At 41.8% G+C, this 14,057-nt stretch overlaps 1 protein-coding gene across 6 annotated transcripts in view; it reads right to left on the bottom strand.

Moving 5' to 3' along the window:
• Positions 1-297: 297 nt before the first annotated feature.
• LOC132141063 (caskin-2-like) overlaps positions 298-14,057 on the bottom strand; it is a 57,743-nt gene continuing 43,983 nt past the window's right edge. For 2 of the 6 annotated variants that reach the window (XM_059550241.1, XM_059550249.1), the window contains exons 8-22: positions 12,778-12,886; positions 12,456-12,564; positions 9,689-9,783; positions 8,926-9,043; positions 8,472-8,657; positions 6,678-6,755; positions 6,128-6,261; positions 5,420-5,483; positions 5,057-5,151; positions 4,581-4,691; positions 4,378-4,479; positions 4,153-4,291; positions 1,480-3,117; positions 1,048-1,297; positions 298-958 (exon numbers count right to left, since the gene is read on the bottom strand). In XM_059550241.1, the coding sequence (XP_059406224.1) occupies positions 862-958; positions 1,048-1,297; positions 1,480-3,117; positions 4,153-4,291; positions 4,378-4,479; positions 4,581-4,691; positions 5,057-5,151; positions 5,420-5,483; positions 6,128-6,261; positions 6,678-6,755; positions 8,472-8,657; positions 8,926-9,043; positions 9,689-9,783; positions 12,456-12,564; positions 12,778-12,886 (3,325 nt within the window). In that variant the 3' untranslated portion in view covers positions 298-861. The remainder of the gene's footprint in view (positions 959-1,047; positions 1,298-1,479; positions 3,118-4,152; positions 4,292-4,377; positions 4,480-4,580; positions 4,692-5,056; positions 5,152-5,419; positions 5,484-6,127; positions 6,262-6,677; positions 6,756-8,471; positions 8,658-8,925; positions 9,044-9,688; positions 9,784-12,455; positions 12,565-12,777; positions 12,887-14,057) is intronic. The other 4 variants (XM_059550259.1, XM_059550277.1, XM_059550268.1 and 1 more) reach the window with 4 other exon arrangements.

The following is a 14,057-nucleotide window of genomic DNA, read 5'->3' on the forward strand; positions in this document are numbered from 1 at the left end:
ATTTGGATTAATAAAAGTTTAAAGACTTCAAAAATATTTTGTGGTAACTTAAACCTGAATGGCTTGCTGTACATCGCTGCTGCTCTAGTTACATAAGGCAGTGTAACTGTTTTCATTTTAACATGTTCCCTTTAAAACCACACTTTCATACAAAAGAAATGTCAGTCATATATTTTCACCTTCAAATCTGTAACGTCATTAAGAAAAAATATGGTACAAGCACTAAACCTCCCAAACTCTGTTAACCTGCTGAAATGAATGTCACAAAACAATGTCTTTCATGTATCATGTATTATTTGTTTCAACAGCTGGTCACTTGGTGATTTCTTTATGAAAAAGAGCTGTGTGAAGTTTCTACTTTACGCTTTAGCATAAGGGCAAGCAAAGGATGACAGAATTGTCACTTTTTGAGTGAATTATCCCATTAATCTTTCTAGAAATGTTTGAATCAGTGTATTGTTTTGAAATGTATATTGCTTTAGGAATGATTCTCCTAAGTGCATTTCGTTTATCTAGGTCCATCATGTAAAGTTCACTGGGGTCACGCTTGGTCAAGTCCACAGTTCATCCCCGAAATATATATGCTGGTTGATTAGACGCTGGAATAAGAATAAACAAACAAACAAACAAATACAGATGACATCTAGACTGACATTAGTCAAAAGACTGTGGTCCATGAATGTCTGTGTGGTCCATCTAAATAAAGATTAATGGAGGTTCCCACTTTTGTGTTCAAGAGTTCATCTCTGTTTTCCATCTGAATTATAAGGCAGAAGAAACCTTGCTGCTATACGTAGATCTCTACCCTCCTGTTTTTGGGCCGTCAAAAAATAAACAGCTCCATCCAATCCATGAGAATCTTTAATCCAGCATTGCATCTAGCTGATCGGCCAGGTCATCAAACATGTTCCCGATGTCATCCAGAATGTTCCCTGCAGACTTGACTACATGAGAAACACTAAAAGAGACACAACAGGTTTAATTAGGAGTGATAAATTAGTGACAATATTCCTTGAAGTGTGAAAGCTGGTGGAGAGTGTCTCTCACCCCACATTGTTGTTCTCCAGAGTTAGTTTTCTCTCCACAGCCTTCAGTGCTTCCTCCAGGGATGAGCTGGTCTTCTCCAGCCTCTGATGCTTCAGTGTTGACCCTTGATCTCCTTCCATCAGAGCTTGGAGGCTTCCTGATATCATATTTTGACCGGTGTTCTCTGGCGAGGGGGAGTTTGGGACTGGAGACTTGGGTGCTGCAAAGGCAACACTCTGTACAACACTCAGTGTCACGCTGGAGCCGACAGCTGAAGATAGAACCAGTATCTCAGATTAATGCAAAAGGATGACAAAAATTGAATAAATCCACTGCTTGTACTGTAACCTAGCAGCAAAATGTTGCTACCAATAGCTTTAAAGTAATACATGCAATCTACCAGTGTGTAGTTTCATAAAATGTATTAATAGGTTGTTTATTGGTAGGCTGTACCTGTTACAGTAGCAGGATCTGATTTAGAGGCGTGCCGTGTTGAATTCAGAGGACTGGGAGGTTTGGGAGCAAGAGGTGGAGGTGCTTTCACTGGTTTGGCTGGAAGCTCCACACATGGCAGACTCATATCTGTTTCACTGATGCGGAGTTTCACCGTGTCCTGAGTCTCTAAAACTGATGTGCCATCTGGGCTGCTGTCAGGCGCTGTGTTTGACTGCTCTTTCTCTTTTGGCTTCTGCCGTCTCTTTACTGTGTCGGACTCTTTAAGGTTGAACTCTGGAACTTCAGGAGTTTTGGCCGGTTTGGCCTTCTCTGTCGACTCAGAAGTGGTCTCTGCCTTGAGAGGCCCGCCAACTTTGGGCCTCTGTTTGATAGTGAGGTTGCCTTCCTCCGCAAAGGGGATGCACTCACTGGAGCTGTTCTGAGGTGAGGATGAGGTCTCCAGGCCCGAATCCTTCATCCCTTCCTCCTCCGAGTCAGACTTTGTTGCTCTATCGGTATCTGCAGACACTGGAGTGGATCCTGTCTGACTCAGAAGTCTGCGTCTGGACCCTTCGTTAGTACCGGAAACAGCTGTAGGGGTTTCCTGAAGGAGCTCTACCGTAGGCGCAGGTAGTACTGTTTCTAGCGCAGCTGCGATGATCTTTACGGCCCCAGATCTGCCATTCTCAACTCCTCCAGAAGGTGATGCTGGAGTGTCAGAGACAGTTTCAACACTAGTGCTGCTGCTGACGGAGCTAAGGCGCTTAGGTGGTGGAGGAGGAGGCCCTTTACGCCGAGTCCTGATGGCGAAAGAGTGGCTTCGGCTGACGGACTGCTCGGGGGCGGACTGAAGACGTGCCAGCTGGCCACGGGTAGGCTTGCGGCTCAGAGTGGCATACGAAGGCATAGCCATACTGGCCAGCTGAGCTGCTTCATCATCATCATCCTCATCTGGTTCACCGTCCGACAAAGCATACCTAGACAGACTCTGTGTGCGCTTCTTGGTCACGCTAGGAGTGTGACGGTCAAGCGTGGCACTGTTATATTGTGACCGTGGATAATTGAGGGTTTTATGAACAGGATAGCCTTGTGGAGAAGGAGCAGAGCTCAGTTTGGGTTTGGCAGGCACCGCGGGGTATTTAAAGCCTGCAGACGCACTGAACAGCTGCTGCTGTGGTAGCTGAGGACGTGGGACTTGGTCACGGCCTTCTGGAATGTTGCGCTCTTTAGCAGGACTGCTGTCTGGGCTCGTTAAGCTCTCTTGGGAGCGGCTATAAGGGGTCGCAGCAGAAGTGGAGGAGGGGGTGCTGGGGGGATCCTGAGAGCGTCCGGAGCCTCGAGAGCGTGTGTCAATGCTCTCCTGACTGGAGGAAATACCTACTGCGTTCTTGATGGCCAGTCCATCCTGACAGCCACTGTAGTGGGAGGACATGGCACTCTGTAGCTCAGTACTTAGCTCACTGTCCTGGAAAGTCATCATCTTGGGAGTGAGGGGTGAGGGGAGGTCGCCACTCTCAGGGGGCGGCTCAATAGTGACCAGGTCGAGGGCCGCGGGGGTTTTGTGCCGCAGTGTGCCCTGCCCTGATTCTGCCTGCAGAAGAGCCTTATGAATATCACACAACCTCTTTACCGCTAGCATCATTTTCTTCTGATGACCTGTCAGAGACACATACACACATGACTTAACACTTCCAGTACGCCACACAAGAATTTGCTTCACAGGATAAATAAAAAATGTACACCAAGCATGATACAACATGGTGAGAATGTTGCATGTCCTTGCACAATCTCAGGGTATATCTGATGCTGAATATACATTTGGAAAAGGACTTTAGACCAATCAGATTTATCTGTGGGTAAGACTACCCAAAATCACACCAGGGAAATAAAAATTAAAAATTTCTTGTCAAGGTCATGGCAAAGTAAGAACAAAAACTGGAAGAGTTAGGGGAAATATGATTGCCCTTTAATGTTGAAATGTGGTTGAAATAATAAAATTTCTCATTTGAACATCAAAATAAATTGCTACAATTTTTTATGTGAAAAGGGTTACAAAATACTTATAAAACACCGATGAATGTTTAACACAGATCTGTACAAAGATGTTGATTTCAGTTTCAAAGTTGATCTGATTTGTGAAATCAAAGCAAAATTCAATTTTACTAAATTACAAAATTCAGGTTTACTAAATCCACAAGTCTATTTGCCTTGAGCAAATGGACATTACAATAGCTAAATCACCCTGGCTTCATTTTGCATGTGGATGGAGAGTGAAGTGTATACAGGGTTTCCACAGTGTTTGACCCATGTTTCTCATTAATGATGAGTTCTACTTTCATAGCTTTTACAAGCCAGCCTCCATTACACTCACTCCTTAAACTTAACTCCCATCTGGGTCACGGCACCATTGTAACACCTCCGGCTCTACTTGCCCTGCTCCATGTGGGATTTGAGCCAGCATTTCTGACATGGGAAGCAGGAGCGCTAACAAGGATTCTAAAGATCATAGCCACTAGCGTCAGTAGCTAGTGTGCTTGGTTTTCCACAGCTCTTACTATCTGGCCTCCATTACAACAACAATAACACAGAATTTTTTAATTTCCAATTTTTCCTAGGTTTTCTTTGGTTTTCTTAACACTATAACTACAACCACCACAGTGTACTTTAAATCAGTGTCTCTTTTAAACTCACCTAGTTTGGTGATGCCAATCTCCTGCAAGTCTTCCCATGTGAGATCTCGGACAATGTTTATTGAGTCATAGCCATTCTCTGAGAGTTTCTTGTGATACTGTGACAGACCTATGGCGCTCAGCCACTCCCCAAGATCCTGCTAAGAGATGAGCTTTTAATTGTGAGTGAACTGAAAACAACACCATAGACACAGGTATATGCATACTACAGCATGTAGTGACTTACTGGTATGTACTCTGGAAGCCATTCTGGAATACTGAGGTTGCTGATCTCAAGAGAAATCTTCTTACGGTGTCCTGGTTTAGTCACTCCAATAGCCGTGAGATCCTGAAAAATTGAATAATATTTAATCAACATCAACTCTGTCTGCAGCAGCAAGAATGAGTGGCATTTCTTAAAGCAACCAAACACTGGTGCTCTGATCGTACCTCTGGGGTCATTCTGCTGATTGTAGGTACATCATAGCCAGCGGTGAGGAAATTAGCAGTGTACTGCTCCAACTGAAACTCACTAAGCCATTGATAGATGGCCTCAGCATCCTGACAATGATACAAGACATAAGCCATGACAGGTAGCAATAAGAAATGCAGTAATAAAATGTTTTATGACACTTTTTATAAAATGCGGCTTCTCTATTTGTATTGTTTCTTTCTATATTATCATATGATATATTTTATATAATCCAATTTAATTAACAGACGTAATTAACAGTTTTATACTCTTTATTTATTATTATACTTGTATACTAATGGTATAATGGTGTGGTATAATTATATATAATCAACATTTTGATGTCAGTATATTCATAAAGTTGTAATACAACTTACAACAATACAAAATTAATTTGCCATATCAAAATATGATCATGTCAATCTAAGTCTTAACTATAATAGTGTTTTCTGACCTTGCCCTCCAGCAGCTGTTGAGGACGCACAAACTGTTGAGAGAAACCCTGCTCTCCTGGCCTCTGTGTGGGCAGCACAGGTCTGCGAGGAACTCCTTCAAAACAACACATACTCATGTTAATACATGATTCATCTGAAATTATTTGCAATGTCTTTGAATTAGCTATTGTTTTGCAAGTTTTAAAGTTGATGAATGAAGTTGATTATAACTCTAGTTCACACAGGTGTCCTCTCAGAGGAACTTGGTATGATATTTTGTAATCCATTGCAGTAACTTTCATATATTTTATGTCTCCAAATACTGTCATCGTGAGCTTTACAAACAGATACAAACAGTAAATATGGCACATGTTACTCTTTACCTGTAGATGTGTCTGGAAGTTTGTTATGATCTGGCTGTAGTAAAGTCACAACAGAGGGCGTTACCTGTTTAAAATGAAATAAATGTCAGAAGAAACCTTAGCTATTAAACTTTAGTTTACATAGGAACGATAAATGTTTACCTGAAGCTAAAAAAAGTTTAACTAAAATAACAGGAAACAGGTTCATTATGGTCTGATGAAGAGTTGTGGACTTTGAAACATTGCAATGTTGGAATTTAAGGAACTGGTTTTTCTTTTTGGAGCTGTGATTCTACATATCAGGTATGAATCCTTGGATTTAATTGAAACATTATAGCTAGTAGTATACAAATGGCTTAAACGAGACAAAGCTCAAATTCTTTATACATGGAACAAAACATTTTACCTGCTAAAAAAGCAACATTAGCACTTCAAGATAATCACTAGAATGTTCTTAACCCAAATGTACTATTTCAATCTAATTTCTCTTTATCCAAATTAAGAGATTTCGTTATCATTCACTACCTCTAAAAGCACCTGTCATAAGACCATGACTAAATTTTTCCTAAAAGGTTCAAATTTGTAATAACATCATAATTAGAAAAATGTTTATCAGCTACAGAAACGGACCTGAAAATTACATTTTCCCTGGTATTTCTAAATGGGAACTCTTCAAGTTGTGTTTCTTACAAAGCATCATGCCTGTGACTGAACACGGCGAATGGTTACCTTGCTGGTGTCAGGGCTGGTGGTGTGTTGCTGTGGTCCATTAGGGCCGCTGTTGCTTTCTGTGCTCTGGCCACTTCCTGCACTGCGGGTGCTGCCCACACTACCAGTGCTTCCCACACTGTTCCTGTCCCCAGCTGCGAGAGAGACAGAGGTGTTAGTCCAGTAATTCAATGCAATCATAACTTGACCACGGTTATGCCATCACAGCAGCCTTCTGCACTGCCATGCCAGTGTGCCACTCCACAGCTGTGCGGACACTGTACCCACTGTGACGAGGGGCTAGATTTCTACTCAAGCAGCAGGCAGGATGGGGTGAGGGTAGCAGAGTAAAGCCACAGGCATGTGGAGACGGGGTTTACAGATGACAGCACACAACCTACAGTACGTTCTGCTACAGGAGCGAGAGAGTTCACAGTACGCTATCATATGTAGACGGACACACCGACTGGGTCTGTGTGGTGTCCGACAGGCCAGCCAATCAGAGGGTCTGTCTGCAGCAGGGAGAGGGTGACAGCCAGTAGGGGGCGCAGGGGAGTGCAACAGTTCTTACCAGTGCAGGAGTTCCGCAAAACCCACACGTCCTCCATGCTGGGGGTCATGTGCTGGGACAGACTGCTGGGAGGCCCACCTAGCAGACACAAACACTTTTTGGGCCATTGGCCTCAGTCTTGTGGGCGGATAATGTAAGGGTGTGTGCATCCCAAATCAGGGGCTTCAGATGAGTGTATGCCACTGCATGGTGTTTACATGCAAAGACGGTGTTTCTACTATATATGTCGCACAGAAGAACCGGGAGCCCACCCAGGGTCCATAATCAACTGTTTGCCCCAACTGCCAATGACTAATAATATAATTCTAAATCTTTTGGTTCACATCTACGAAATAAGTGAAGTATTTATTTCAAAACATCAATACCACATAGTTATTTAATATATAAACCATTTATTTAAGCAAAACTAAATATTTTGTGATCTTAATCACAATTGTTACTGTATATAATATTTTGGTCAAACTGCAAACCCATATTAATATCCATGGAATGTGTTTTTAAGGATCTAATAACATACAAGTACCGTATTTTCCGGACTATAAGTCGCACTTTTTTCATAGTTTGGCTGGTCCTGCGACTTATATTCAGGTGCGACCTTATTTATCAAAATTAATTTGACATGAACCGAGAGAAAAGAACCAAGAGAAATGAATCAAGAGAAAACATTACCGTCTCCAGCCGCGAGAGGGCGCTCTATGTTGCTCAGTGCTCCTGTAGTCTACACTGAAGACATAGAGCGCCCTCCCGCGGCTGTAGACGGTAATGTTTTCTCTTGGTTCTAAATAAATGCGAATTATAGTCCAGCGCGACTTATATATGTTTTTCGTATTTTTGGACTGATGCGACTTATACTCAGGTGCGACTTATAGTCCGGAAAATACGGGTATAAACCTTTTTAAGCTGCGCTAGAATTGCACTGCACTAGCAGTGGTTAAGAATGAACAAATTACATAAAATAGCAACGAATCTGTGGTTCAAAACCAGGTTGTTGTCCTATCCTGTTTCACTATGGTTAGCCTACAGGTTTTATTAACGTTATGAGTTATGGCAGATTTGGAGAGAAGTTGCAGGCTTGCATCATTTGTATGTTTAATGTCTGCAAACACAAAAAAAGTCTGGCTACTAAATCGACTGTGTGGTAGCTGAGGAGAGGTTTAAACCATTACCCTGCCTGCAAATCTTAAAAAAGTGCTTGGCGAATGGTTCATTTTGAATGCATACCTACTGCATTTATAACCATGGTTAAATAGTGTGAGACCACGTTTATTGGAACAAGCATGTACCATATACAAATATACAGTACCAGTCACTGGTGTGCAACAGAGAGCTTTCAGAGCAATCTGATCTCTGACGTCAAACACTCAGGTTCGCATCAGTAACTTTAGGCCTTATTTACACCTGATGTGTTTTTGCCGATCCGATCACAAGCAGACAATATCAAATACATGCTTAATTGGAGTCTGAAAGGTTTTAAGCTTTCCATGTTCAACCACGTGAAGAAATATTCAAAAAAAGCATTTAACCTTTTTGTTTTCATGTGTAGAAGCTTATATGTTTGAATGAATTTGAACAGCCTACTGACCTAACACTGTGGGACGTGTTGTAAGAAAACACACCAAAACAAGCGATTCAACTGCGTTGTACCAAAACAAAGCTGAAATTGCAGCTGCTCTCTAGATCCTTTTTATTTGCTTTAGTCTCAGCTGACCATTTGTAATTGGATCACTGAAAACAGATGGACCAGGTGGAAACGTATGAGAAAGCACCTTCAGAGATGGGACCGAGTGGGTATACCTGGGTTGGTGCTCAGACCGTTGGTGTGTGGGAGGACCAGGTGTGGGTTAGTGGTGTACAGACTGTAGGAGTCGTCAGTTTGAGTGGTCCCGCCCCCGCTCAGACTCAAGCTGGGACTGAGGGCGGACCTGGAGAGCAGCTGCTGCCTATGTGTGGGCAGAGAGGCGTGTCGTGACAGGGTGCCCCCTACAGGACAACACACACATGACAGGAGCAGAGGGTTAATGCAAGCGGATGGAGGTTAAAGATCAACATTTATTACATGGGAAGCAGCGGGATGGAAGAAACAGACACGTCTAGGTAACATCTGTCAGCATCTTACTGATTCAGTAAAGGAAACAATGTTATTTGCAGGGTTAATGGCTGTAATAAAATCCATCAAACACATAGCGATCATAGGCTGTGAAGCTTTAAAACTATGGTCAACCTGCAACAATTCAAGTTATTATTGTACCTGAGCGTCGGCTGATGACCTCGACTATGGAGGGGGGGAAGTAGCCAATTCGGTCTGTTCCCCTCTGGGTGTCATGAATGTGGCCCTTCCAGCGTCCATCCATGTGCTGCTCTATCACCTGCCAATCACAACAGCAGAACACACTGATGTCACGGTGATCTCACCCGTATTGCCGCAAATACAACCCGGTCGATTTTTAATCCAGTTGTTTTTTTGATCCTTGACAACCAGTCAAAACAGAGGAGGACGTCAGGAGTTCAGAGACAATGCATGATCTGAAAGCTTTTGAAAGTGAGATAACAGAACCCCAGCCGCCCACCCTAAGCAAACACGCATAAAATAGCTGCAGGCCCGACAACAAAACAACAGCGAGAACATTCAGCTCATGAAATACATCTCTAAACCCTCCAGTAAATGACCCTCAGACCGTACTTATTCTCTGCCCACAACTTCCCATGAAACAGTGCTGTGTGAAAATGTATGTTAGTTTGAGTTCACAAATAAACACTTGTGAGTTTATCTTTAGCGCCCTCGAAAATCCAAGGCGATGAACAGAAAGAACTCGTGGAAGGGGAAAGAGAGAAAAATCTGGCCTCGGTTCAAGTGAAACTGCTAGCTAAATAGATTGACTAGGAACACAGGGTTTGGTATAGTGCTTCAAAGAAGCGCGCGCACACACACACACACACACACACACACACACACACACACACACACACACTGACTGTGAAGAGGTTTAATGAAGTCATGAAAGTGGCCCTACCGTGATGACATCACCGGCGCGTATGGTGAGGGCCGTGGGGTCGTGAAGATTCCAGAAGTCTTTAAGAGCTCTGACCTGAAGAACTCCTGTAGCTTCTAGAAGCACACACACACACACACACATATCTGTGTTGGATCAAAACCAGAAATACACATAGTTCAGAGAGTTCAGATACTGGAAGATACCACCTACTGTACATTATATATCTCATGAAATGGTCCAGCTCAAATTCAAAAGGACGAAATAAGAAAAATCACACACACACAGACACACACGCGCACTTGTTTCTATGTTTTATGGGAACTCTCCATAGCCATAATGGTTTGTATACTGTACAAACTGTATTTTCTATTCCTTATAAAGAAAAAGGCCATAAATACTAAATAAATACTAAATTTAACTTTCAAAACTGTAGTTCTACTGAGATTTGTCCACATTACAAACATTATTTGTATATTCAACCACGTTTCCACCAATTTCTTTTGAAAATATATATATAAAAAAAAAAAAGTAAAAATTTAGACAAATTATAATGTTAAAAATATTTTTAATTTATTAATATATAAGTAATACATTTTAAGTATTATTTGTAAAATACTGTAATTTATATGGTGCTTGATTTTCTTAATTATTTCAGTAGATTTCCCTGTTCTATTTTCATTAACTGAAATTTGTTGGGAGAAATGTTCTGAAAATGCAAATGCAAAAAATGAGTCTTCCTAAAAATAGTTTCGAGAGCTCCCGCCATCGTGTCATTTCTGTGATTTTATACTAGTTGAAGGAATGTGCTGACACACGGACACATAGCAGGCTCCCTGAATCAATAATGAACTCTGTGAGTCTGTCAGAGGTTTAGGGAAGCGTGGCCCACACACACACACACACACACACACACACACACACACACACACACACACACACACACACACACACACACACACACACACACACACACACCCAGAGCAGCACTGGTTAAAGCAGACAGGCCTGCCTGTGCTCATAATGATAAGAGCTGTCTGTTAACTGCCCGAGTTCAAAAACGCCCCAAACATAATGAGTGTCTCATATCAACAATCACTTCAAATATTTATTTATATCCATCCTTACAAAACGACATTAAATACTGCAGATGTTGCAGAATGCATGAAGATCACACGTGACATGTTTCACATTCACACTCATTAATATCCAGGAAATGCGTCACACTGACATATGCGTTTATAAAGACTAAGAGCTTTTAATGTGGAATGAGTCTGTTTGACACTAGATTAAGAGTTCACTTGGGTTTTGTGGAAGTAAAGTTATTTCCACAAGTTGCATTCTGAATTGTGTAAGTACACAGTTCATAACACAAACCAAGCAAGCTCATGCATCCCCTTTTGTGTGAACCACAGTTTACATTTGAAAAAGTATGCCTGCAGGAATCATGCATTCTTATAGGCCACATTTATAGGGGCAATTAATAAAGAGTACTTAACATAAAGCTAAATTGCCCAAAACAACAGGATTGTCACTGTTACCATTTTATTCTGAAAGAAATGTTCACATATGATGTAAGTACATGTGGTTGGAGCCCCGTCTAAAGCCTGGTTCACACGGGAAGATTTTAAAATTGTCGGCCGATTTTCCAAACCTGAGAGACCCCACACACGGCGATAAAAAATCACGGGTCTAACAGTTTTGGTCGTACAGTGTGTGGTGTGCAGCCACACGGCAAAATCAACACATCACACATGAACTGATTTCGCTCCCGAGCATTCCCAGGTCAGACGGGAAATCTCGCAAAATCCCTCGAGATCAAACGTGACTTCAGAGTAAACAATCATGGCGGACGAAGAGGATGCAGTGGCCATAGTTTGTGCTTTGTTTTTAACCGGAAAAAAACCCCCGACTTTCTGGTGCGCCATGCTGCCGGCTGTTTTGATTTTGTTTTCAACATGTTGGATATCCCCGATTTGAGATCGGAGCAGTCCCGACGTCCTTTCGAGCATAGGAGAGCAGTCTTAACACACCACACACGGCAGGAATATCTGATCAGATTATTTTACGATAATCGGAGCATCCTTAAGATTGTCGGAAGGGGTGAATCGGGGCTAAAATCGGCCTAATTATCCTGCCGTGTGAACCAGGCTTTATGTTTCATAGGAGGGCCCCACAGAGTTGTGGTATGCATCTGCACACAAACACACACAGGAGATGTCGTTTTCTTTTTCATGTACTCAAAACTAGCCAAAGAAAGCAGTCGGTTATATAATCCTGAGTTTAAACAGCTGTTTACTAAACGAAAGCTTAAATGTCTCCAATAACCATTTACAAACCAAAAGAGGGCCATTTCCAAAAACACACACACAAACTTCACCATGTACACACTCTTATATAACGTGTATATGCAGTATGGACACAAACACACTCCACTTTAGGGGAAGTCGTGGCCTAATGGTTAGAGAGTCAGACTCCCAATCGAAGGGTTGTGAGTTCGAGTCTCGGGCCGTCAGGAATTGTGGGTGGGGGGAGTGCATGTACAGTTCTCTCTCCACCTTCAATACCACGACTTAGGTGCCCTTGAGCAAGGCACTGAACCCCCAACTGCTCCCCGGGCGCCGCAGCATAAATGCTTGCCCAATGGGTTAAAAGCAGAGCATGAATTCTGAGTATGGGTCACCATACTTGGCTGAATATCACGTCATGTCACGTCACATACACACTGCTTGAGGAGTTACAATACACTCAGTACAGTCTTCAAAATAAATGTCAGGTTGGATCTCACCTCGTAAGAGCTGTTTGATGTCTTTGCTGGCGTGACATGCGGTGAACTGGTTGACAATGTCTAGGGCTGTTTGATTGTAAGTGTTACGGATATTGACATCAACCCCATTCTGCCATCACAAGAAACAAACATAAAGATGGATAAATGTTGTCTGTCGATTAGTAGAAGCACATTCAGTGTGGAAAAATCAAATCACTAATGCATCTTTGATTCAGTCCACAAAAATATAGAGGACATAAACTTGATTCAAAAGCTAAAATTAAAAGTCACTTAATGTCAGAAAGGTCAGTGACCCATGCTTTCAAAAAGCAGATGAACTTACGTCCAGCAGTAGCCGCACTACTTCTGTCTTCCCATAGAGGGCAGCTTCATGGAGCGCTGTGCCAGCTTTAGTGGTTCTGTTGATGTCAATACCTGCTTTTAGAAGAAGCCTAGACACAGAAAGAGATGGAAACTCAATGAATGGATTGGCAGCAATAGTGTACTACTACTCCACAGAAAGCAGATGACATCCTCTTTAGCATTCAGTGTTATATTTACATACTGAAGGGCTTGTAATACACACAGACTTGTGGAATTTACACGCACACACACACACACACACACACACACACACACATCAGGTGGAATCAGAGACGCTTGTCTGTCGAAATGCAGGATGGAATTTCAGTGGTGCACTGGGAATGTCAGGCATTAGGATGGGATCTGTTAGTGTGACAGCCGTAGGAAACACACACACACACACACACACACAGAGAGAGAGAGAGAGAGAGAGAGAGAGAGAGAGAGAGAGAGAGAGAGAGAGAGAGAGAGAGAGAGAGAGAGAGAGAGAGAGAGACAGACATGTCATTCCTCTGCAAACTAAAAATGCACAAATATCCAATGTGAAATTTATCTCCAGATTCTATTTCACTTTTTGGAATTGTGCCATTATTTTAATTCTCACACATACTGTAATGTGAGTTTTTTTGGTAAATATTTTTTTTTATTATATCAACATTAGAGAATCATAAATTGAATGCAATAAAGTAAATACTAACATTATTATAATATAAAATATATACTTCATTTAAGAAATATTTTTACCGTACAAATTGATAATGTCTATGGAAGCCTAAATCTGCCTAGTAAAAAAAAAATATTTATCAAAGCACTATTTGCTTTGCTCTATATATGTACCTCTCTCTATATATAGAGGTACACTTTCAAAGTTTTCCCAATTTTGCGGACTGACTGACTGATTTCTTAAAGTAATGATGGCCACTCTTTTTCCTGTACTTAGCTGCTTTTTTCTTGCCATAATACAAATTCTAACAGTCTATTCAGTAGGACTATCAGCTGTGTATCCACCTGACTTCTGCACAACACAACTGATGGTCCCAACCCCATTTATAAGGCAAGAAATCACATTTATTAAACCTGACAGGGCAAACCTGGGAAGTGAAAACCATTTCAGGTGACTACCTCTTGAAGCTCATCAAGAGAATGCCAAGAGTGTGCAAAGCAGTAATCAAAGCAAATTTTGGTTTAAATTTCATCATTACGATTTACCAAATATTTTTCTTTCTTATGAGGCAGAAATGGCTTCCAATATCATGATAT

The sequence above is a fragment of the Carassius carassius genome, chromosome 1 (genome assembly GCF_963082965.1).
Source record: "Carassius carassius chromosome 1, fCarCar2.1, whole genome shotgun sequence".
In the NCBI taxonomy this organism is placed as follows: domain Eukaryota; kingdom Metazoa; phylum Chordata; class Actinopteri; order Cypriniformes; family Cyprinidae; genus Carassius; species Carassius carassius.